The 25,501-nt window shown below is 47.2% G+C and overlaps 2 protein-coding genes across 2 annotated transcripts in view; one reads left to right on the forward strand and one right to left on the reverse strand.

Annotated features, from left to right (window-relative positions):
* LOC135388608 (uncharacterized) overlaps positions 1-25,501 on the forward strand; it is a 57,470-nt gene that overhangs the window by 30,789 nt on the left and 1,180 nt on the right. The window lies entirely within an intron of this gene.
* On the reverse strand, positions 13,523-20,839 carry LOC135389640 (cell surface glycoprotein 1-like). Its single transcript, XM_064619674.1, has 28 exons — positions 20,667-20,839; positions 20,564-20,635; positions 20,417-20,488; positions 20,270-20,341; positions 20,123-20,194; positions 19,976-20,047; positions 19,829-19,900; positions 19,682-19,753; positions 19,535-19,606; positions 19,388-19,459; positions 19,241-19,312; positions 19,094-19,165; positions 18,947-19,018; positions 18,800-18,871; positions 18,653-18,724; positions 18,506-18,577; positions 18,359-18,430; positions 18,212-18,283; positions 18,065-18,136; positions 17,918-17,989; positions 17,771-17,842; positions 17,624-17,695; positions 17,477-17,548; positions 17,330-17,401; positions 17,183-17,254; positions 16,736-16,926; positions 16,488-16,597; positions 13,523-13,594 (listed from the first exon to the last, which is right to left on the reverse strand). Exons 1-28 carry the CDS (start codon positions 20,837-20,839, stop codon positions 13,523-13,525), a joined length of 2,274 nt encoding a protein of 757 aa, XP_064475744.1.

Raw genomic sequence — 25,501 nt, forward strand, 5'->3', positions numbered from 1 at the left:
CATCTCTGTTTCAAGAGTTGGAATGGACTGTAGATGAGAATCCTTATGGAAGTGACCACTTCCCTGTCGTTTTAAAGTATCTGCGAACTGTGGACTGTCTCACAACACGACCGCCCAGGTGGAAATTGCAAGATGCTGACTGGAATAAATTTACAGAAAAATGTGACCTCCTACTAATCCCCTTTGATGTGGTGTCAGTAGAGGAAGCTAACAACCTCATCACCAACATCATACTGGATGCAGCGACTGCATCCATTCCCCAGACTTCTGGTCGTCTCCCGAAGCGACCTAAGCCCTGGTGGAATAGTGAATGTCAGGAAACACGCAAACTTCAAAATCGAGCGTGGGGTAGATTCCGGAGATTCCCCACATCAGAAAATCTCTTACTTTTCAAAAAGGCAAGAGCGAAGGCCAGATGGACCCGCAAACAAGCTAAACGATCTTCTTGGCAAACCTTCGTATCTTCTCTATCTTGTAATACCCCATCTAAAATGGTCTGGGATAGGCTTCGCAAAATTAGAGGCGAACATATCAGTCGGTCTGTCCCTCTTTTACAAGTAAATGGAAAAGTGTGTGACAGCCTGGAAGAACAGGCTAATGCCCTCGGGCATCACTTCCAAAGCGTATCCAGTTCTTCCCACTATGGTAGTGAATTCCTTAAAGTTAAACAAATGGCTGAAAAACAAACCATCCCACTGCATGGAGGTGATGCTTACGCATATAATCAGCCTTTTACCATGTTAGAACTGTCACGATCCTTACTGCCTGCAAAAGCAACTGCTCCAGGTCCTGACCGGATCACATATTCAATGCTTGACCACCTGTCTGAGATGTCCAAGTCATGCTTGCTTGAATTCTTCAATCATGTTTGGGCACAAGGAGTGCTACCTGTACGATGGAAAGTTGCTACCATAATCCCCCTTTTGAAACCGGGAAAGGAGCCCTCGAACCCTTCAAGTTACAGGCCTATTGCCCTTACAAGTTGTATTGGCAAGACGTTTGAGCGGATGGTCGGTAACCGTCTGATTCATATCCTGGAAGAGGATAATTTAATATGTCGATTTCAGTGTGGCTTCCGAGCGGGGCACTCCACAACAGATCACCTTGTTCGCTTGGAAACTATTATCCGGGAAGCTTTCGTAAGAAGGCAACACTGTTTATCTGTATTCTTTGACTTAGAGAAGGCTTATGACACTGCTTGGCGTTACGGCATTCTACAAGATTTATATTCCTTCGGCATTAGGGGTCGCCTTCTCAAGTGCATTTCTAACTTCCTTGAAAATCGAACGTTTAGGGTTCAACTGGGCACCATATTATCCCATGATTTTGTGCAAGAGAACGGCGTCCCGCAGGGATCCGTACTCAGTGTCATCCTATTCCTCGTAAAAATCAACTCCGTAGCCAGTGTAATACCACCATCTATAACATACTCTCTCTACGTAGATGATATCCAAATCTCTTATTCCTCTACCAACCTGACAATATGTGAGCGACAGATGCAGCTGGCTATAAATAAGTTGGTGAAATGGTCTACTGAGAATGGTTTTAAGTTCTCACCAGAGAAAACTGTATGTGTTCCTTTCTCAAGAGTTAGAGGTGCTTTCCCTCAACCATCTCTGAAACTAAATGGCCATGACATTCTTGTAAGAAGCGAGCACAAATTCCTCGGTATTATATTTGACAAAAAGCTCACATTTTTGTTGCATCTTAAAAACTTAAAAGTCAAATGTATCAAATCGAATAATATTCTTAAAATTCTTTCGCACAAGTCCTGGGGTGCAGATCGAGAGACGTTGCATAAAGTCTATGTTTCGACAGTACGTTCGAAACTAGACTATGGGAGTATTGTGTATGGTTCAGCTCGTCCATCTGTTTTAAAAATACTGGATCCTGTACATCATCAAGGACTTCGGCTGATAACTGGTGCTTTTAGAACCTCACCAGTTGAAAGTTTGTATGTTGAAACTCATGAATACTCCTTGACGAGACGGAGATTTTATCTTGGGGCATCTTACGCATTAAGAATAAGAAGTCATCCACAACACCCTGCACTGCCATGTGTTACAAGCACACGGTTTGAACAGCTCTTTACTAACAAGCGCTCAGTTGTTCCACCACTCTGTATGCGTCTTGCAAATGAGAGTGAGTCTCACAATTTCTCTTATTGCAATTCTCTGGTTGTAGAACGGAGTAAGAGGATCCCACCCTGGGAACCACCTCCGAGATCTGACACTACACTTATGAAATACAGCAAACATAACACTGCCATGCCTATACTGCAACAAGAGTTTGAACATTTGAAGCGAAGCTTTGGGGATCATGTTGAGGTGTACACTGATGGGTCAAAGTCTAGCGCAGGAGTGACATGTGCCATGGTTTCGGATACATGCACAAGGTCCCACCGTATAAAAAACATTGCATCCATTTTTACAGCTGAAGTATATGCTATTATTCTTGCGCTGAACTATATTCTTGAAGGCTGCATAAAATCAGCAGTTGTGTACACGGATTCCCTGAGTTCCCTTAATGCTATCTGTAGCATACACAAGCAGAAGAATTTTCTTGTGCAGCGAGCACAATACATAGCCCACACGATAAACAAGAAAGGGTATTCTGTAATCTTATGCTGGGTACCCAGCCACGTTGGCATACAGGGCAATGAATTAGCAGACCAGGCTGCTGCAGCTGCCGCTTCAAATGATATAACCCCCTTTGAATTACCCTTACAGGATATTGTATCTTCACTAAAGCAGTCAATTCATGTAAACTGGCAAAATTTCTGGGACAGCCAAACACATAACAAGCTTCATTTGAATAAACCGAACATTCAGCATCATGGAGAGCGTCCAGAAAATCGTTTTCAAAGTGTCATATTAACAAGGTTACGCATAGGACATACATTCATCACTCATGGGTTTTTTAGTTCGTGGAGAGGAGCAACCTCAGTGCGAGCACTGCGGTGAACTTCTCTCTGTTATACACTTACTCATTTCATGTCCTCACTACGAAGCCCATCGTACACATCACTTTAGACAGTTTTATACACATTATTTACCTCTTCACCCAGCCCTTCTGCTGGGTGATGAGGCTATCGTCCCTTTTAACAGCATTTTTAACTTCTTGAAAGACACCGGGATAGTCAATCTCGTGTAATTTTGTATAGCTATTTTATGTATTTTTAAAGAAGTTTTTACTGGACATCGCATAGAAGTTTAACTGATCGCATCCCTATCATTGTTCACGCACATATTTAATTAGTCATAATTTCACCATAGTCTTGGCGCACTATGACCTTAGTTGTCTGTGCGCCATAAAAACCGGAATCATCATCATCATCATCAACTTTTTTCCAGTAACGGTCAATACATTGCTACAGACTGCGTGACATCATCACATCCTGTCTGAAGAAGACAGCGGCAAAGACAAACACTCCTATTATTTGTTGAATCGCAAGGTTATTTCCTTTGTCCGTCTCTTAATGACGTTCACTTTTACAATAAAATTCAACAAAAAAGCACCGTGCATGTTAGCGATTTTCACCCCAAAGGCTCATCATGGTCATTAGAATCACAACACCAGTAAACTACCACTGCTCTTTTAAAATAATCAGTGAGACCACTCAACATCATCACCAGGCTTATGTAATACATGACCCTTTCTATGCTCATATACTCGTTGTCTGAGGCTACACCTGCGAGTAAAAACGCGCGAAAGCCGGGGGGCAAAGTTCCATTCGCGCACGACAAAGCACAAGACAGAACGTCTTTACGGGAACATGATTGCATTCCCACCATATTAATGATTTTCTATCTTGCATTGCAGTTTAGAAAAACTACTACAAAACTATAATTTTAGGAGCCTATTAAAATTCTACTTTCTATGGAAACTATCCTATTACTTGGATCGCCATTATGAAGCGTTCCAATTTTTTCTCTCTTCCAATTTCAGCCTTGTCATGCAGTGAAGCAGACTCACATCCAAAATAATTAATTTACACTGAGGGTGCCGTGCTTCAGGAATTCCTATCCTGTGCTCAGATGCAAGCATTTCTGCACGAGTACCTATAACAGCTTACTTCTTCAACATACCGAGCTCCTAACAACATCTAACAAACAAGCAGAGAAACCCACTTCTCAGCTTTACCATGTGACTTTCTTCTGCACAAAAGCAGTGATTTGAGGAAAGAGCAGCAAAAATTGCGCGCACTGGTGCTGGAATTGCTATGGCTTCAAAAACTGAAGCATATGCTAATAAACTAAGAAAAAGACACTCATGTCTGGTATCAGATAATTTTTGCATAATGCTACATGCACAGCCGCATTGTCCCTTCGTAAAGAAAGCACAGGACGAGGGCACACAAATTCCTTTAAGCGAGAAGCGAAAAGGCTTAAGACCTCAGGAATAATAGCAGAGTCACCGCACATCGCTACGCGGCTAACACAAGATAACAACAAGATAATAGCGGCGGGTAAAATTGCAACACTGCTAAACAAGCCCCAACATGCCATGATGACGTCGCAAACCAGGAAACAAGCACGCACACACAGACATCAGCTCAGGAATGCACAAGGAGAGGTGCTTTATTGGAATTTCTCCTCCACGCTCACATACCAGCATTTCTGCACAAATATTTATAACTGCATACAGCTACTCCATCAACATATCAAGCAAAGTGAATACTGACACTCAACAACATATAACAAAAAACAAACAAATTCCATTCTCATGCCTCTGCCGAGCGACTTTCTCCTGCTCCTGCGTATCCGTGTTTTTTGATCTCGAAAAGGCGTACGATACCACATGGCGCTTCGGGATTCTGCAAGATCTACACGCATGTGGTATCACAGGGTGCATGTACAGGTGCATCGATAATTTCCTCAGAGATAGAAAGTTTCGTGTCAGTCTGGGCTCAACTTTATCTAACGTCTTTGTACAAGAGAACGGGGTTCCACAGGGGTCTGTGCTGAGCGTTACGCTATTCGTTGTGAAAATGAACTCGATAGCCAGAGCCATCCCACCTGGCGTCCAGTACTCCCTGTACGTAGACGATGTCCAGGTTTCCTACTCGGCATCAAATCTTTCAACAGCTGAGAGGCAGGTGCAGCTCACGATCAACCGTCTATCTAAGTGGGCTGATGAAAACGGCTTCAGGTTTTCCGCGCAAAAGACAGCGTGTGTTGTCTTTACTAGGAAGCGAGGCACATTTGCTGAGCCCTCGCTACTCCTCGGTGGCAACACACTACCAGTTTCTGATGAGCAAAAATTTCTGGGGGTGGTGTTTGACAAGAAGCTGTCTTTTGTGCCACACATAAACTATATAAAACAGAAGTGCCTGAAATCCTCCAACATACTCAAAGTTTTATCCCATCGATCGTGGGGAGCCGACAAAGTCACACTGTTGCGGGTCTATGACTCGGTTGTGCGATCAGTAATTGAGTACGGGAGTGTCGTGTATGGCTCGGCGCGGCCTTCGGCATTGAAGGTGTTGGACCCCATCCACCACGAAGGCATCCGACTCGCCACCGGTGCCTTCCGGACGTCCCCTGTGAAGAGTTTGTATGTTGAGGGCAATGAATGGTCGCTCGAGAGACGGAGACAATTTGAACATGTGAAGGCTGCGCTAAGGTACAGATGCCAGGGCGATGACCCAGTTGTACACTCTAGTGTGAACCCCGCTCTGGAGCGACTCTTCCTTGCAAAGCCCTCTGTTGTACCCTCGTTCCCGCTTCGTGTGGAGGCGGCGAGTTCCCGTGTGGGATTCAGCCCCTCTGGCGTTCCCTTGCAGCAGGCAGTCCTCGATGCTGCGCCTTGGCAGAGACATCTAATACAATCGAATTTAAAAATGACACAGTTTGACAAACAATCCACTGCACACACTGTCATTCTCCAGGAATTCCTGGAGATTCACCATAACTTCGGGAACCACCATGCAATCTACACTGATGGGACTAAAGTAAGCAATGGTGTGGCGGCCGTTGCCCTTGAAGGTGATTCTATTATGACGGCACGCCTGAACACGAACGCCACAGTTTTCACCGCAGATCTTTACGCGATTCTCCTGGCTCTGCGGCACATTCAACAAAACGACCTTCAAAATTCAGTGATTTATTCCGATTCGCTAAGCTCTGTGCGTGCGCTGCTTTCATGCTATGACAGCAAGAATCACCTCGTCAAGCGAGTACGAGCGCTTGCGACCCAACTTTGTTCCCGAGGCTTTTCAATCTGTCTCTGCTGGGTCCCCAGCCACACTGGGATCCCGGGGAATGAACGAGCCGACCGTGAGGCTCGGCGAGCGTTGGCACAAGAGGAGTCAGCTCTAGGACTACCCTACCAAGACATCCTGCCAGTGTTAAAGAGAGCTGTCTGCACACAGTGGCAGCAGGAGTGGGACATGGAAGAAAATAACAAGCTACACCTCACACAGCCACACGTTTCTCCCCCGCATCGGACTGAACACATCAACAGATCATCCGAAGTTCTTTACGCGAGATTGAGGATTGGACACACATGGCTCACGCATCACCACCTACTCAGAGGTCAGGATCCGCCAGCTTGTGCGCACTGCGGTGACAGCTTGACTGTCTTGCACGTACTGGCATCCTGCCCTCACTTCGAACACCAACGCCAACAGTATTTCACCGCATTCTACAGATACCATGTCCCACTCCACCCAGCCCTTCTACTGGGTGACACCCCTCTTGTGCCGTTTGATAACGTAATCAAATTTTTGACCACGTGTGGGTTTCTTAGTCAGACCTCCAAATGGCGCGCCAATAGGAGGACCCGGGAGGCGGAGCGATGCGGCCTCTGCTCTTGCCTAATAGATGGCGCATCGTTAGCGCTCGGCTCGGGATATGTGAGCCGATGTCGTCTGCTTCTTCCGGTAGAGCTACGACCTTGAAGGCTCTGCTCTCGCGTAAGGGATGGCGCAACATTGGCGCTCGGTAAGGGCACGTGTGGTCGCCATAACTTTGAGCCTCGACCTTGAGACTGGCCGGTAACCTAAATTCCGATGACGCGGCGATAGCAAACCATAGTGCGTATAGTTTTGATGATTATGCCATTATGCTTCATGGATGTGTCATTACATTACCAAATTTGTGGCCAGTTCGACGTTTCGCTCCGCTCTTATGCATGAACATTGTCTCAACTCATGAAAAAGGAAATAAATGTTGCTGCTTTTGTTCTACTCCTCGCACTGAAATAAATCATTTAAAATAATCGAACCTCTGTATGCAATAAGGGGATAGGTCAAAAACTCCCAAAATGAGAAAAGGGGCCTGATATGATTGTCCGTTCCGTTGACACATTCCATTCCTGTTTTTTACCATGCTGTAGCGGGCCAACAAATCGCAATAAGGTCCTAAATTTTCATTGGCGGGTGCATACTGGTATGTAGATGTCATTGCAACAAAAATAGTAAAAAGATGATAAGTCGACTTATCCCCTTATTGCATATAGAGGTTCAATTGTACTGTGTATTTCTTTTTTCTTTTTCTTTTCTTTTTGTAAGTAGTCAGGCAAGTATACTGCGTAATTTTGACGATTATGCTTCATGGATGTGTCATTACATTACCAAATTTTTGGCCAGTTCGACGTTTTGCTCCACTCTTATGCGTGAACATTGTCTCAGCTCATGAAAAAGGAAAGAAATGTTGCTGCTTTTGTTCTACTCCTCGCACTGAAATAAATCATTTAAAATAATTGTACTGTGTGTTTCTTTTTTTCTTTCTTTTTGTAAGTAGTTACGCAAGTATGTAAAAAGGAAAGAAATGTTGCTGCTTGTTCTACTTCTCGCACTGAAATAAATCATTTACAATGGTACTGTTTGTGTGTCTTTTTCTTTCTTTTTGTAAGTAACGGAAGTATGCAAAGAGGAAAGAAATGTTGCTGCTTGTTCTACTCCTCACACTGAACTAAATCCTTTGAAATAATTATACTCTGTTTCTTTTTTTCCCTTTTTGTAGGTAGTTACGGAAGAAAATAATTGTACTGTGTGTGTGTTTCGTTTTTGTAAGGGTTCCGGGACATTTGATCGAACGTCGTTTGGTCGAAAGGCATTTGATCAAACACCGTTTGATCGATACTTTTATTCGTTCGCTTGGAGCGTTGAAACACAAAAGAAGAAAACAACAAAAGAAAGCTTCAGTTCTAAATGCTGTTATCCCAAGGAATATTTCACTCTGTGTAATCCGCTCGCCCATAAACACATTCCTCATCCTAATCCACGTTTTCGCATCCAGAAGGCGATCCGATGATGTGCTTTTTTTTTGGTATTTATTTGCATTGAGTGCTGACACTGCGTTTGCAGGAGCTTTGAAAGTAAAATTAGACGTTTAGCTCCACTCTCATGTCCTCGTGGCTGGTACTGCCGCAGCGTATTGCTAAAAGTACGCGCAAACATTTCATTTGGTAAAATGCTCCGCAAACTGGGACAATTTTTTCCTACGCCCACGCTAACGTGAGACATGTGGTTCGCAGCGTTTTCCCAACATATCTGCCGGAAATATGCAGAAGGTATCAGGGCCTTGGCGAATTGCTTATTAGTTTTGGCACGTTGTCTGTGTGTTCTGTTTCATGGGGTTCCGGAAGAAATGGTCCCGGAAAAAATGACCCCGGAAAGAATGGTCCCCGCCGGCGGGGGCGGAAAAAATGGTCCCGTGTTCGACTTTTTTATGTTTGCCGCATGGCAGTAGAAAGAGGTTCTAAAAATGAGGACTCGGCCCTTAAATAGCGGGAGAGAATTTGATTAGTTTTGTTCGAGTTAGTTAATTACAACAAAACATTTTGGGCGCTCAACAGTAAAGCTCTGCGTGTACCATACGAAATGAGTTCAATGAAATGATTCCTTCGGGCGTTGTTGATGCTGTATGTCGTCGTCCTGTTTGTTTCCCTGCCTCACCTACTACGTACCATTGGAAATGATTGATTATACGCTTATATATTCCCTGAGTTCCGGGAATTACTTATATCTATTTACTCCCGCGAGTGACTGTGCTAACTTCCCTTCTACCGTTGAATGCTCCAGGCGGAGTGCATATATTGCACGCCATACGGTGGGGTGGGAGTGGCCGATCAAGCTGCCGAATCTTCTGTTCCATGCTTCGCAATGGTTGTTTGTTCGGTCTCCCCCGTCCAGGGTGACGTCGGGGACATTCCAAACTTCAGGGGGGGGGGGAACCTTGCTGGTGTGCGACGAATCCGTGGGTTCTCGTCGAGTCTTCCAACGTGACCGTACGTTCCATTCACGTATGTTTCGTCGAAGTAGGCGACCACAGCTTCCGCTTCTCCTGGAGCGACAGCTTTCAGAAACAACATCCCCGCTTCTACGTCACGAAGGGGAAGGAATGCGAGGCCATCTAGCATGCCAATAAAGTGGCGAAACTCCTCTTCTTCTTTGTACCTTGTACTTAGTCCCAGCTGCTGAATGTTTGCCCATGTACTCTGGCACAGGTGAAAGAAGCAGCCTCGTGTCTGTACTTTTTCACCGAAGACCTGCTTCACGGCGTTCATGGCGCCTTTTTCGAAGTCCGTGATGACAACACCAGGTGAAGGCATCATACCCTAGGCAGCGCATGCATTGACGATTGCTTGAAAAAGTTCCTCATACGCTTCCTGGGCTTTTGAAGTCATAAAAGCATAGACAACTGATACGGTGCTGTCTCCAAGAGGTGCTAAAATAAAATAGAGCTGCTTGAATAGCTTTGGAGCAGAATCAGAGTTGTCATCCATGAGCCATAACGTGCTCTAGCTTAGATGTCTGAGCCTGAGCCACTTGCTGCGGCAAATACAATGATGCGGTTTTCGGCATCTGGTCCGTTGTCGTGTATTAAGAATGGTTCGGGGGTGGTGCCGCGTGTTAATGTCCAGTCACCATCGATTATAAGGTCACGAAGGGCTATGGAGGACAAAGCGAAGATCTTTGGGCGCGTATGCAACGCTTCATGCTCTCCTCGGATCTAAGTGAAGCTTTTTCCCCAAGAGTAAGGCATACTGTTGTTTGGGCAACAATAGCTGCTGGCTTCTCTGTCGTCGATGTCGCCATATTTTTCATCCTGTACAATGCCTTCGCAACGTTGACGGCGCCGCTGTCGGGGGAAATCGTTCTCAAAACACCCCAACTGGACACTTTTTGAAATACGAAAATTACAAATTGCATAAATGACGTACGTTCACAGTGAAGCTGCATCCTAAAAAAAGAAAAAAGTCAACGGGACCATTTTTTCCGCCCTCGCAGCCGGGGCCATTTCTTCCGGGACCATTTTTTCCGGGACCATTTCTTCCGGGACCATCGATCAAACAGCTTTCGACCAAACGACGTTCGATCAAATGTCCCGGAATCCCTTACAAAAACGAAACAGTTTCTTCCGTAACGACTTACAAAACGAAAAAGACACACACAGAACAATTATTTCAAACGATTTATTTCAGTGCAAAAAGTAGAACAATCAGCAACATTTCTTTCCTTTTTACGTACTTCTGTACTTACAAAAACGAAACACACACACAGTACAATTATTTTCTTCCGTAACTACTTACAGAAAGGGAAAAAAGAAACAGAGTACAATTATTTCAAAGGATTTAGTTCAGTGTGAGGAGTAGAACAAGCAGCAACATTTCTTTCCTTTTTACATACTTGCGTAACTACTTACAAAAAGAAAAAAAAAGAAACACACAGTACAATTATTTTAAATGATTTATTTCAGTGCGAGGAGTAGAACAAAAGCAGCAACATTTATTTCCTTTTTCATGAGCTGAGACAATGTTCACGCATAAGAGCGGAGCGAAACGTCGAACTGGCCACAAATTTGGTAATGTAATGACACATCCGTGAAGCATAATCGTCAAAACTACGCACTATATGGTTTGCTATCGCCGCGCCATCGGAATTTAGGTTACCGGCCAGTCTCAAGGTCGAGGCTCAAAGTTATGGCGACAACACGTGCCCTTACCGAGCCCGAGCGCCAATGTGGCGCCATCTCTTACGCGAGAGCGGAGGCTTCAAGGTCGTAGCTCTACCGGAAGAAGCAGACGACAGCGGCTCACATATCCCGAGCCGAGCGCTACCGATGCGCCATCTATTAGGCAAGAGCATAGGCCGCATCGCTCCGCCTCCGAGTCCTCCTATTGGCGCGCCATTTGGAGGCGGAGCCTCTCTCGCTCTTGGTCAGCAAAGTCAAGGATAGTCGCCAAAGTTCACAGTGGCAGTGGTTCTAGCGTGTTTCACGCCTTGCTTCTTGCCTCCTTCTTTTTGCACACGTGTGAAGCTGGTCCCTTCTTAATGAAAAGCCTGAGGTAAGACTTTATTCCTCGCTTTTAGTGCATTAGCGAAATGTATATAGGCGTGGTGTTTAGCTACGAGAATGAATGCACGCTTAGTCCTTCGAGCACCCGTTTAAAAGAGTTTTATTCCTTCTCCTTTTAGGTAATGGCGTATTGTTGCATTCCACTCTGTCGATCGGACTCCAAGAAGAAGCCGCCCAGGTTGTGTCTTTCCACGAGATTCCCGCGGATATTGACACACGGAAGCAGTGGCTGAAGCGCATCAAACGTGATAACTGGGTGCGGAACGCGACGTCTAACTATAGTAAAGTGTGCAGCCGGCATTTCACAAATACAGATTTTGTGGAAGATAAGAGACGGAGGCTCAAAAAGGGAGCGCTACATCCGGTGTTCCCGGACTATCCATCGCATCTTCAGCCACGACAAATTTCGAACCGCGGTGATAGCTCTATCAGGAAACGAAAGTTGGCCAATGACACACGCGGCATCATCGATTCAGCAAAAGGAATTAAGCTTGCCCAGAATGTTGCGTAGCCAGAGGAAGAATTTAAAGTCGACCAGACTCTCAGCATGGACACTGACACTGTACGGTTCGGCCTGAAGAAAGGCTGAGACAAGCAGTAACAGCGGATATGAGCAAAGCACCACAGCAAACACTACGACGGGACCAAGCAACCCAAGTGGACAACCTCAGGAAGAGGGACATCACTGCACTTGAAAGATCAAGATGGAACAGGAAGCTGAGGAACATGAGAAACGCTTCACAAGACCTTCTCCGTGCCGTGGACATTCTGAACAAATTTGCTGATGCTGCGTTGAAGAGCAAGCCAAACCTGCCTCGCCCACTGGGTACACTGCTCAAATATGCTGTGCCTGCTGTATCTCGTTCCCCACTGTTGCAATGTCCTAGCCATGACTGTGAGCTTAGGGAAGAACTGTGCACCTTGATTTGCAGATATTCCTTCAGGCCACTTCTGAGCAACTATGCCTTCACTGTCACCGACAAGAACGATGTGTACAAAGCATTCCGCCAAAAGCCACTCTCTCGCAAAGTTGAAAAAAATGTAGTTGATGTGAATAATAAACGTTATGTTTTCTTTGTGTCTTGTATTCTGGCGTAGAAGGTGTGCTCATAATGCTGGATAGTCTTGGTCCCTTTTTTACACGGGCGTGCTTCCTTTGTAACTGCACGTGAACATTCGTTCCATACACGCTTGCACATCGGTACCTTCCTGTTATACTGTCGGTGATGTGAAGCTGAACACTCAATAGCTGACTGCAGAACATGCAGCATCAGTTCATTGCAAAACAAGTGATCTTCACGCGAAACCTAAGCTATTGCCGCTTACCCGTCATTAGCTCGCGTCCGCAACCTCGGCAGCCACCCTACTTCAACAGCGCCACCACTCACTTTTGCGGCGGAGCTGGGGAACTAGCAAGGCCAGCCTCTCCTATTGTTATCGCTCCTTTCTGACAGGCATTGAGTAATAAAGGAGGCGCTGGCAGACCTCTCGGGTTCCTCCCAACGACACTCCTCCTCCTACAGTCTGAGTAAAAGCAGTGAAAGAAGAAAAGAACCGCGAAAAATTACACGCATTTGTGCCCCAATAGCTGTAACTGCAAGAAACCGTAGCGCACGCTAATAAACTGAGAAAAAGACACCCATTTCTGCCACCAGATAATTCTTGCATAATGCCACATACACAGTCGCATTGCCCTTGCGTAAAGAAAGCACCTCTTAGTATTTCTTCGTCATCATTACTGTTCTTATTCAAAGCAGCTTCGCGCCTTCAGGCGATTTTTATTTGATAAATCGCGCCTATAGGCGATTGAACATTTAGCATTGCCAACCACCATGACTACAAAGCTCAGCTGTAGCGTATTGTGTAAGAGTACCTATTCTGCACATCTGACAAGTGTTTGACAAGTGTTGACAGACTTATTGTTCATCCAGGTTTCCAATACTGTGTAATACATCCCTAAGACTGGGGGACACAATCTCACGACACCAGTTCGCCTGCTTCATGTCCTCTTATATTATTGTGTTACGTAAGCTTGAAGTCACCAGTTGAAGTAACTGGAGAGAAGCAAAAAAACCCCAGTAGCATGCCCAACATTTTGCAATTAGAAAAGCGACAAGTAATTAGTACTATTTCAAGAAAACTGCTTGTTGGTCTTCTGGCGGAAATCTGCTTTCTTTGTGAAAGAACTGTTCCATTTGCCACTGGGACAGTCCTCGCTATGCAGGCTCCTCCGAGGGTGTGGGCACACTTGTATGTGCGTCAAGGACGAGGGCATCAGACTCAAACAGCTGAAATGTTGACATTTAGCTCAAATAGTACAATAACTAAGACCTAACATCTACATATACACGTTATATGCTATACATGCATAATTTTTATTTTTAATAGAACACAGGATATGTTCTATTTTACACTGTCACATCTCATCTAACAACTGTATTGGCACCAGTGTTACCAGCGAATAAGGGCTGAAGTAGCTGCACAGCCTTGCAGGACGCCCAGAGCAAGTTGAACTGGTTAAACACAGCTGTACACCGGTATGATAATGGTTGGTAGGGTTATTTTTTGGTAATGCGAAACAAAGCGCAGAGTTGTAGCAGGAACAAAATCTCGTGAGGACATAGTGCATCAAAGGTAGGTTCCTTTAATTTAGAAGTGACCTGCAGAGCAGTTGCTGGAGTTGTCTTGGTATGTTACCCTGGTGAAGGACTTCAGCTGCCATACACATGGGCCAGTTCCGGTGAATGGAAATGATGTAATCTAACTGAGCAATGGTTATTATTAGCATAAGGAGTGTAAACAAGAAAATGTCCCCCTCAATATCATATTTGTGCACATGATAAAGCAAACTGTAAATCAAATTAGAAAAAAGGTATAAAAAAACTTGTGAACAATATACAGAGCCCGAATGGTAGGCAAGACACTGTATTAAAGAGGAATCTGGAAAGAGGGTGCACAGGCATTTGTCTGCTCTGAATAGTGGGTTACAATGATTATGCTGTCTCACCTAAGGGGTTTCCGGCTCCGCTGAGGAAGTCACCTGTGAACATGAAAGCAGCTGAGTGAAGAGAAAAGAACGGATACGTATGTTCAATATATTACATAAATATTCTGTTGAAGTATGGTTTCTAAGATCATGCTAAACGTAGTGTACTTTTATTAACAGTGCACCACCTGAGTTTAGAGACTAGATTCGGTAACTTCTCTTTTCTTTTTTTTACTCTCTCTGTGCCGTAAGCGGCGGCAAGGTTCAGAGTCACGCAGTTGTTAATTAACCCATTCACGCAATCCTGAAATCTATGATAGCATTTGAACCACACGGACTGAGAGACCTTTGTTAGCCCCAATAACGAAAAATACTCACACCTTTGCGCCGTTTTGGTGGATGTTCTTTCCCCGGTGTGTGCAGGTTGCTACACCTTGATTCAGACGGCAGCTCGTTATCTAGTACGTTGAAGAGGTTCAGCGTACCCTTCGTAAATTCGATCATGCAAATGTCCGCTAAAAAGACGAGCAGTCGATGGCACCACTTCGTCTTTCCACTCCGGCGGTCCGATTGCTTCGTGGCATCAAAAGCTGTCCGTCTCGTCACTGGGAAGCATGGCACATTGGATACCAGGCGAGTATGGACGTAAATTAGGACAACCAACTATCCAACATCGTCTCGGCATGTCGACAAAAACCACAGGATGCGACTGCGATAAACTGCGACCATCGCGCGGAAGCTGCCGTCATGGAGATTTCCACTCCCGATGAACGCATACGCGGGATCCTACGGCGCATGCTCGTGGCGGGATCCTTCGGCTCGGCCACACGTCACGATGACGTGTTGCCGAGCCGGCCGTGGTCCCGTCAAGTTACCCGCTGTGTCTCCGCTCGGCAGCTCGCCACGGCGCGGCGCCAGCTGTCCTACCTTCGCCGCTCCGTTTAAAGTGACAGTCCGGTCGAAAACATATGTCTGGGAAACACCGCCTTATGATTTCTAATATTCCTCACAACAACTGTGCAAAATATTTCAGACGAAATCGTATCGCACGATTTATAATCGACTTTTTTCTATGCCGCAGTTGGTCCTGAGTAAAGGCCGCAGCGAGCTCTCGCGTGACGTGCATAAGAGCAATGCCGCACGTGACTTGCGCATGCCTGTTTCGCGATAGTTGATTGTTGCGTGCTAGCATTTGTCCATGATGATGTTTTTGAGTAGCAATCACGCGTTATGTAGACTAAAATGCACAGTAGCGTCAATGTAAACACAGGTATCACGACGTAGCCTTCTGTTCAGTACACTCATAGAAAAAAACACCTCTCTGCATTCCCAGCAACGGCGCAGTCCTCCGCTCCCCTTTGTCCATTGGGGACGTCATGCTCACGTGACGGCTGACGTACATAGGGTATCCTTGGGGCAAGGAGTATGCGAGGGAGAAAAACGAAACCGGATGTCTTCAGAGGAGTATTTTTTATTCGATATCTCGAAAACCACGCCTTTTTGTGAGCTGAAACTTTCCACCCAGCATGTAAGCCTCCGTGGCAGTTGGAAAACATCAACTTCCGGTTTTCCCGGACTGTCCCTTTAAATTCGCTCCCGAGAATACTCCTCGCGTGATGAAGGTAAAATTTTGGTTCTAGACTCGGAAAAAGGTTTACTTTCTGATGAAAACGAGAAAAAAGTCATTTCATAGTCCCTTTAATATTCACACATCACAATGATTATCACAGTGCACAAGAAACTCGCGTTAGTCATGCATTTATTATGTTCACCTACTTGTAACAAGCTACTTTTTTTTTTTAGAAAATACTGCCAGCAGACTGCAAAGACAGAGAAATGCGAACAGCAAGAACCAAATATACAACAATATACAGCTATACAACACCTCAAATTGCACTTATGAGACAAGGCAATAACTTGCATTATTCAGTAGTCCACAGAATTATATACACTGTATACACCGGGCCACCTGTACTATGTACACACATAATGACAATGAGAACTTAAGTTCTACAGCACTTTTTGTAGAACCATGGGGTTTTGCTTGAGAGCCTTGACTTTGGCACACGTGCACGGATGATGTCATACCAAAGAAGACACCCTTCACAGGCTACAGACTCATCTCCCAAAATTTCCCTGCATGAATTACATTTCCAAGTCATATTTTCCTTCTTTGTTTGAACTACACTGCATACTGCAGCCCATGCATCAGGTGTGAAGAACTCCGAGATAATTTTGAGGTCTATGGTGTTCTCTAGCGCTGCCTCAGAGACCCAGCAGGGAAACACCTCGACATTAGTCTCCTCTGAAAAAGAAGGTAAAGAAAAAGATTACGAGAGTATAAATTTTACTAATATGATCTAGTGCTTTGAATTGCAAAACCCTAACCTTTTCTGGTATTGTTCACATGCCTTCAACAGGATGGAAGAAAACATGTACTCACCCAACAAAGTATTTTCAAATAATGCCAGTCTTGCCTTAGATTCTGAGACAAACCATTTCAGCATTTTCAACTGTTTCGCTGTTGTTGGCAAGTCAACAAATCTTGCAGGAGAGGGCTTCTTCCTTTTTGGTTCACTGCCATCTCTTCCATTAGTCGTCATTTGATGATTTGACACTGCCCTGCATCGGTCCCTGAAAAGGAAAAAGGAGCCTTGTCATGGCATTTCCGCCTTTTTGCTGGGATTCCGATGACCGTCTTCGAAGCCCCTTTTTGCCGGCCTCGGACTTTAATTGTTTGGGGCATCTTTATCCGCTGAAGGTTCATCAAACTGAAACCCTCTGCAGTGGTCCTGTCCTGGTGGCTTCCGTGAGGTCTGCAATGGACAGTCGAAACTGATTACACACCGTTGGCAGCAGCATACACCTTGCTGTTGAAAATGTTACTTACCCTGGTGCTTCCTCTGGTGCGGGCACCTCCGTGTCCTCTGCAGTTGTCCCGTCCTGGTGGCTTCCGTGAGGTCTGCAATGGACAGTCGAAACTGATTACACACCCGTTGGCAGCAGCATACACCTTGCTGTTGAAAATGTTACTTACCCTGGTGCTTCCTTTGGTGCGGGCACCTCCGTGTCCTCTGCAGTTGTCCCGTCCTGGTGGCTTCCGTGAGGTCTGCAACGGACAGTCGAAACTGATTACACACCCGTTGGCAGCAGCATACACCTTGCTGTTGAAAATGTTACTTACCCTGGTGCTTCCTCTGGTGCGGGCACCTCCGTGTCCTCTGCAGTTGTCCCGTCCTGGTGGCTTCCGTGAGGTCTGCAACGGACAGTCGAAACTGATTACACACCCGTTGGCAGCAGCATACACCTTGCTGTTGAAAATGTTACTTACCCTGGTGCTTCCTCTGGTGCGGGCACCTCCGTGTCCTCTGCAGTTGTCCCGTCCTGGTGGCTTCCGTGAGGTCTGCAACGGACAGTCGAAACTGATTACACACCCGTTGGCAGCAGCATACACCTTGCTGTTGAAAATGTTACTTACCCTGGTGCTTCCTCTGGTGCGGGCACCTCCGTGTCCTCTGCAGTTGTCCCGTCCTGGTGGCTTCCGTGAGGTCTGCAATGGACAGTCGAAACTGATTACACACCCGTTGGCAGCAGCATACACCTTGCTGTTGAAAATGTTACTTACCCTGGTGCTTCCTCTGGTGCGGGCACCTCCGTGTCCTCTGCAGTTGTCCCGTCCTGGTGGCTTCCGTGAGGTCTGCAACGGACAGTCGAAACTGATTACACACCCGTTGGCAGCAGCATACACCTTGCTGTTGAAAATGTTACTTACCCTGGTGCTTCCTCTGGTGCGGGCACCTCCGTGTCCTCTGCAGTTGTCCCGTCCTGGTGGCTTCCGTGAGGTCTGCAACGGACAGTCAAAACTGATTACACACCCGTTGGCAGCAGCATACACCTTGCTGTTGAAAATGTTACTTACCCTGGTGCTTCCTCTGGTGCGGGCACCTCCGTGTCCTCTGCAGTTGTCCCGTCCTGGTGGCTTCCGTGAGGTCTGCAACGGACAGTCGAAACTGATTACACACCCGTTGGCAGCAGCATACACCTTGCTGTTGAAAATGTTACTTACCCTGGTGCTTCCTCTGGTGCGGGCACCTCCGTCTCCTCTGCAGTTGTCCCGTCCTGGTGGCTTCCGTGAGGTCTGCAACGGACAGTCGAAACTGATTACACACCCGTTGGCAGCAGCATACACCTTGCTGTTGAAAATGTTACTTACCCTGGTGCTTCCTCTGGTGCGGGCACCTCCGTGTCCTCTGCAGTTGTCCCGTCCTGGTGGCTTCCGTGAGGTCTGCAACGGACAATCGAAACTGATTACACACCCGTTGGCAGCAGCATACACCTTGCTGTTGAAAATGTTACTTACCCTGGTGCTTCCTCTGGTGCGGGCACCTCCGTGTCCTCTGCAGTTGTCCCGTCCTGGTGGCTTCCGTGAGGTCTGCAACGGACAGTCGAAACTGATTACACACCCGTTGGCAGCAGCATACACCTTGCTGTTGAAAATGTTACTTACCCTGGTGCCTCCTCTGGTGCGGGCACCTCCGTGTCCTCCGCAGTTGTCCCGTCCTGGTGGCTTCCGTGAGGTCTGCAATGGACAGTCGAAACTGATTACACACCCGTTGGCAGCAGCATACACCTTGCTGTTGAAAATGTTACTTACCCTGGTGCTTCCTCTGGTGCGGGCACCTCCGTCTCCTCTGCAGTTGTCCCGTCCTGGTGGCTTCCGTGAGGTCTGCAACGGACAGTCGAAACTGATTACACACCCGTTGGCAGCAGCATACACCTTGCTGTTGAAAATGTTACTTACCCTGGTGCTTCCTCTGGTGCGGGCACCTCCGTGTCCTCTGCAGTTGTCCCGTCCTGGTGGCTTCCGTGAGGTCTGCAACGGACAGTCGAAACTGATTACACACCCGTTGGCAGCAGCATACACCTTGCTGTTGAAAATGTTACTTACCCTGGTGCTTCCTCTGGTGCGGGCACCTCCGTGTCCTCTGCAGTTGTCCCGTCCTGGTGGCTTCCGTGAGGTCTGCAACGGACAATCGAAACTGATTACACATCCGTTGGCAGCAGCATACACCTTGCTGTTGAAAATGTTACTTACCCTGGTGCTTCCTCTGGTGCGGGCACCTCCGTGTCCTCTGCAGTTGTCCCGTCCTGGTGGCTTCCGTGAGGTCTGCAACGGACAATCGAAACTGATTACACACCCGTTGGCAGCAGCATACACCTTGCTGTTGAAAATGTTACTTACCCTGGTGCTTCCTCTGGTGCGGGCACCTCCGTGTCCTCTGCAGTTGTCCCGTCCTGGTGGCTTCCGTGAGGTCTGCAACGGACAGTCGAAACTGATTACACACCCGTTGGCAGCAGCATACACCTTGCTGTTGAAAATGTTACTTACCCTGGTGCCTCCTCTGGTGCGGGCACCTCCGTGTCCTCCGCAGTTGTCCCGTCCTGGTGGCTTCCGTGAGGTCTGCAATGGACAGTCGAAACTGATTACACACCCGTTGGCAGCAGCATACACCTTGCTGTTGAAAATGTTACTTACCCTGGTGCTTCCTCTGGTGCGGGCACCTCCGTCTCCTCTGCAGTTGTCCCGTCCTGGTGGCTTCCGTGAGGTCTGCAACGGACAGTCGAAACTGATTACACACCCGTTGGCAGCAGCATACACCTTGCTGTTGAAAATGTTACTTACCCTGGTGCTTTCTCTGGTGCGGGCACCTCTGTGTCCTCCGCAGTTGTCCCGTCCTGGTGGCTTCCGTGAGGTCTGCAATGGACAGTCGAAACTGATTACACACCCGTTGGCAGCAGCATACACCTTGCTGTTGAAAATGTTACTTACCCTGGTGCTTCCTCTGGTGCGGGCACCTCCGTCTCCTCTGCAGTTGTCCCGTCCTGGTGGCTTCCGTGAGGTCTGCAACGGACAGTCGAAACTGATTACACACCCGTTGGCAGCAGCATACACCTTGCTGTTGAAAATGTTACTTACCCTGGTGCTTCCTCTGGTGCGGGCACCTCCGTCTCCTCTGCAGTTGTCCCGTCCTGGTGGCTTCCGTGAGGTCTGCAACGGACAGTCGAAACTGATTACACACCCGTTGGCAGCAGCATACACCTTGCTGTTGAAAATGTTACTTACCCTGGTGCTTCCTCTGGTGTGGGCACCTCTGTGTCCTCCGCAGTTGTCCCGTCCTGGTGGCTTCCGTGAGGTCTGCAATGGACAGTCGAAACTGATTACACACCCGTTGGCAGCAGCATACACCTTGCTGTTGAAAATGTTACTTACCCTGGTGCTTCCTCTGGTGCGGGCACCTCCGTCTCCTCTGCAGTTGTCCCGTACTGGTGGCTTCCGTGAGGTCTGCAACGGACAGTCGAAACTGATTACTTACCCTGGTGGTAAAACTTCAACGAGCTCCGCCTTTTGATGCCTTTCCCAGAGGTTGATCAATGATGTCAACACATAGAGACGATCTAGAAAGTTATCTCCTGTCTCCTCTGACGCTAATTCTGCGAGGCGCTTGCTGTAGTGGAATGCCTTGCGGTACTTTTCTTGTTGTGACATCACGCTCTTCTTATTTCGGACCTTGGAGACAGTGAGCGGTGGATGTTCTGCATCATCATTTTCAGTGCTTGAATGCCCAAGCTGCTCTAAGTAGTAGTCACGTGTCCATCTTTGCGGTACTAAGCACGGGTCATACAAATCCAGCTCTTGATCACGACGGACAGCGAAAATGTGTTTGCATGGAGAGGTAGTCCGTACACTGGCAGGCTTCAGGGAACACGAGGAGACTTGATCCTGTGCAACTCTCATAGGTGTATATATGCCACCTGTGGGCTTTGGAAGCTCAACATCTTCTGAGAGCCTGCGTTGCTTCTCAAGGTGACCGAACGCAAAAGGTGTAACTGTCTCGTGGTACATTTAAAGGCAAGCATCCCATTCTTTCAAATCGCTTGGTCGCTTGGACAGTGCATAGTAGTACTTGTGTTTGTGCTCTTGCTTGAGACCACCAATCAACTTGAAGATGTGGACGAAGAAATCCTTGAAGCCGTTCTTCGTCCCCATGATGTTCTTGATCTGCCAGTTGAGGTTCTCCAGTCTGTTGTTTGTAGTATTGTTGAACGTACCCTCCATAAATCGAGATCCTCTGAACCATTCGTTCTTGATTGGACTCCAGTTTTTACTGTAGTAGTCCCTCACTTTGCAGGGAGCAAGAGCAAAGAACTTCTCCTCTAGGTCGTCAAACCTCTCTTTGGACTTAGCCATCACCATACCCCGTAGTACTTCCAAGAGGTCCTCTCTTAGCTTGCTGGTGATTCCCATCTTTTGAGTGGTGATCTCCCTGTTGAAGGTGCGTAGGGTACGGTAGGTGCAGATAAGGACATTTGCTTCCTGGAAGTGCTCTTTAAGCAGTTGTCTTTCTAGCAAATCCATATCTGCCATGACACACCGTGTCTTACAGGCAGCGGGGTTCATCTCCTTGAATTTGGCCAGCATCCAGTTCATCATCTCTGCGTTCATGTACAACAAGGGCGATGCACACCGTTTCCGTGTTGCCGTTACCGTCGACATTATGTATTATGAAGAGTGGTGTACGTATATGCAGCAACTTGTAGGTCCCGTCGATGCCAATATATTCAGGATAATATTCCATGGACTGCCTCATGCCAGGTGTTGAAATCAGGAGGCCGCGGAACTTCTCTCCGTCAGTCAAGAGGTGGCAGTCTGACTCTAAAAAAATTTTAAACTGTGCTTTGGGTGCTACTCAGCTAACTCTCTCTCTAACTTGCACATTGAAATTGCAATACTTACTGTATGTCGACTGAAGAAAATCTACCGTGGCCTTCAGGTCATGCCTTTCTGGGTCTTTGCTTGCTGTGACAAGGTTTGACAGGTCTTTTGACAGTACTACCTGACCAGTTTGCTCTTGGAGTGCATGGGCAACGCGCTTTTTATTCGACCCAAGGTCGAGAAGCCTCCTGGCATCCTTTTGCACTTCTTCCGTGAGTTTTCTGTTATGTGGCAGGTGAGAGAAGAGATCGTGAAATGCAATGATCAGCAAGACCGTCAAATTGTGCACGCCACGTCTCTAGTCAGTGCATCTTACCTCAGAGATTTCATGGTTGTTATGACTACCCATGGCTGCAACTTCCAGATACTCTCCATCACTTGACACGCGGCACTCAATGTAGAATTCACATTCCTTGACGTATGTGCTGTAACGAGATATCAGGAGTTACTCATTTTTGTGGATACATCGTCTACACACCATGGTGATCAAGAGCGCACAAAGCTTCGTGCGAACGACTGATTATGCTAACAGATTCATTTGATGTAATGCGTTTGAACTATACAAGGAAAATTGTCCTACCTTGTTGTGCGTACTCCTTTTCCACGGTTCTTGTGTTCCCTCCCACCGCGGATACAGCAATATTTCACTTGATACTGTGATATGTTTTCGCTCACATGAAGCAGAGGGCACAACACTGCAAAGCAGAAGAGCTTTTAGTATCTGCAAACTTGTATCAGCAGGCCATTCAAAACTGTTGTCTTCAGATTTCCAGAATGATGCAACAGCTGGTTCCACCAATGGTGGAAATATTGTCATATCATGCACCTGCTAGGAATGCAGAAGTTAAAATGTTAAACAAAACAAGAGCTTGACCCACCTGTGAGCATGAGGGTGTAAGTAGTAATGACTGGACACAGACTGCCGCCATCTGACAACTTGGTCTAAACACGATTTAATTAGCAATAGATCTAATTGGGACCCCCCACATTAATGAGCACCCTCCAGGGTGTCACCACACTAATTGGGGAATATCTAACTCATGTCCTAACCAAGCTGTGAGTTGACGGCAACCTGTGTCCATAAAAAAGAAAAAAAAGAAGAGAAATAGATAGAAATAGAGTGGAGAAAAACAATTTATTCGAAAATCAACGACGCAGTGGCGAAGAAACCACTCCGGAATGCCCGAGTGACCAGCGCCGGTGGCGCAGCGGTAACGCGTGCGCTTGGAGACTGGGAGGTCCGCGGTTCGAATCCGCGGGCCGGCTGTGCCGTCTGGTGTTTTTCCTGGGTTTCCCTCAGATGTGTAATAGGCGTATGCCGGCATAGTTCCCCTGAAGTCGGCCCATGGACGCAGCTATCCTCCCCCCGTGCGGATTCCGCTCGGTCTTCCACTTCACCCTTTCCTCTCCTCCTCTCCACCACCTTTCCCTTCCCGAGAAACATGCCGCCTAATCAGGCAGGCAGACCTCTCGGGTTCCTCCCAACGACACTCCTCCTCCTCCTCCACCATGTTGGTATTTTGCGACGGGCAGTTGCAGAGATCTACGACAGGTGGCCACTTAGTTGCAAGGCATCACACCAGATGGCGCCACCATCATAGCTCTATGCGAGAAAGACAGAGAACAACAAGATACTAGCGGCAGGTAAAAATGGCAACACTGCTAAACAAGTCTAGGCATGCGAGAGAAAAGGTCTATCCGCTACTGCTAAACAGCACGAAGAAAACAGTACAAATCGGGGAAAAGGCGACCGGTTAGGCCTAACCACAGCGTCACCGCACAACGCTACGCAGATAACACAAGGGGGGAACCACTAGGCACACATTGCTCAACATGCGACAACACGAACAAAAGGCTTGCTCACTGCTGTCTAACAAGTCTAAACATGCGCGTACGGCAAACATGCGAGAAAAGGCTTAACACGAGCGTGGTCAAACAACGCGCAAACATCGGCAAATCACTCACCTTTTCCTCCGCGGCGACAGTGCGACTGCTCCACCCGAGAGCCAAGCAGAAACTGAATGAGCGCGGGGACTGCGGAGCAACCGAGCGCATGTCTGCTCTCCACGACAGCCAGCGAGCAAGTGACTGGGGCGCCACGGCAGCTACGCATGCGCGCGCTCCTAGCGCCCCTAGCATTGACGTGCCCATCTGGGGGTTCGTCGTCATCCGTTTCACTTATTAGGAACCCAGACTACTGACTATGTCGTTGTCATCAACTGAAAGGACGAGTGGGCTGATACTGAGATTCTCTATTCGAGCTTCGTGCTGCCTTTCTACGGCCACGAGCATGGCATCGATGGGGTCGTACTGACATACGAGACAGCGTGGCACTGCGGTCAAACAAAATCAGTACGAGATTCTCCTTAACGAAACAATGCTCACTTTTCCCTTCACACATCAATCAATCAATCAATCAACTTTTCCCTTCAGTTGAGGAACGCTTGAGATTGATCATGAGAGAGGATGGGACGAGTCCCTGTGTGTGTTCGGTGTCATCCGGTGACAGCGGCTATTGGTTCCGGAAAAACAACGCCATACATAGAATACACTCTCACAGGAGAGCCGGTCAACTTACATTTTGCTCCACGAAACGACTCACATCGTGGATGGATGCCCCTCATGGGCTTTCGGTCAATCGTCGTAGAACTGGTGCACCTTTTATAGTCTCTACACCGCTCTCCTCCTCCTCGCATTGTGACGGTGTCATCTGTACTTTGCCCACCCCGCCTTCCGTCTTTCGCGCCTTTTTTCTTTGCGACTGACAATGATACCATCGACGTTGAATAAAACATTACACTAATGTCTAGCTAACACTCTGGTGGGTTCTGGGCCGACTTCTATATGACGACACGAAGACCCAGAGTGGGATTCGAACCCAGAAACCTCCTACACTGGACGCGATACGCTAACCACTAGTCTAATTCGTGCTGCGTGACGCTTTTCTTATCGCAGGGCTCGTGTCTAAACACGCCAAAACGTGTTCAGACACGTCCTAACATGTTCAAACACGTCTTAACATGTCCAAACACGTTCAAGGACGTCATAGAGAGTGAGAGGAAAAGCTTTACTATAAATGTGCAAAGCAAACGTTTGATCGTCATTCTCGTGCCATCATGCTCAGCTTGGTAGATCCTCGTAAGTAGTACCCATGACGTCATGGTCGAAATGTTTGAAGAGTTTCGTTTACAGTGTACATCACTTTTGCTGCGCGTAAAGTCGTTTTTTTCCCGCCTCACATATTTCGGGAGATCGGCAGCGCCCGCTTCTTCTGCACCAACTGCGGTGGATTGTGGTCCAAAGGTACGCTTCCTCGTTATTTTTAATACGTTCTATAACAAGTCACATTTTTTTCAGAGCAAAAGCATTGGACAGACCGATTGAGTCGCCCGTTTCTCGGCTGTCGGACGGTACCGTTCGACGTACGTTGTGAAG

Source organism: Ornithodoros turicata, chromosome 3 (assembly GCF_037126465.1).
Source record: "Ornithodoros turicata isolate Travis chromosome 3, ASM3712646v1, whole genome shotgun sequence".
Classification (NCBI taxonomy): domain Eukaryota; kingdom Metazoa; phylum Arthropoda; class Arachnida; order Ixodida; family Argasidae; genus Ornithodoros; species Ornithodoros turicata.

Coding starts and splice junctions, on each gene's coding strand:
- LOC135389640 (XM_064619674.1), bottom strand. CDS start 20,839: ATGTCACAACAAGAAAAGTACCGCAAGGCATTCCACTACAGCAAGCGC. Junction 20,195..20,269: donor GCACCAGAGGAAGCACCAGG/GTAAGTAACATT, acceptor TGTCCGTTGCAG/ACCTCACGGAAGCCACCAGG. Junction 17,696..17,770: donor GCACCAGAGGAAGCACCAGG/GTAAGTAACATT, acceptor TGTCCGTTGCAG/ACCTCACGGAAGCCACCAGG.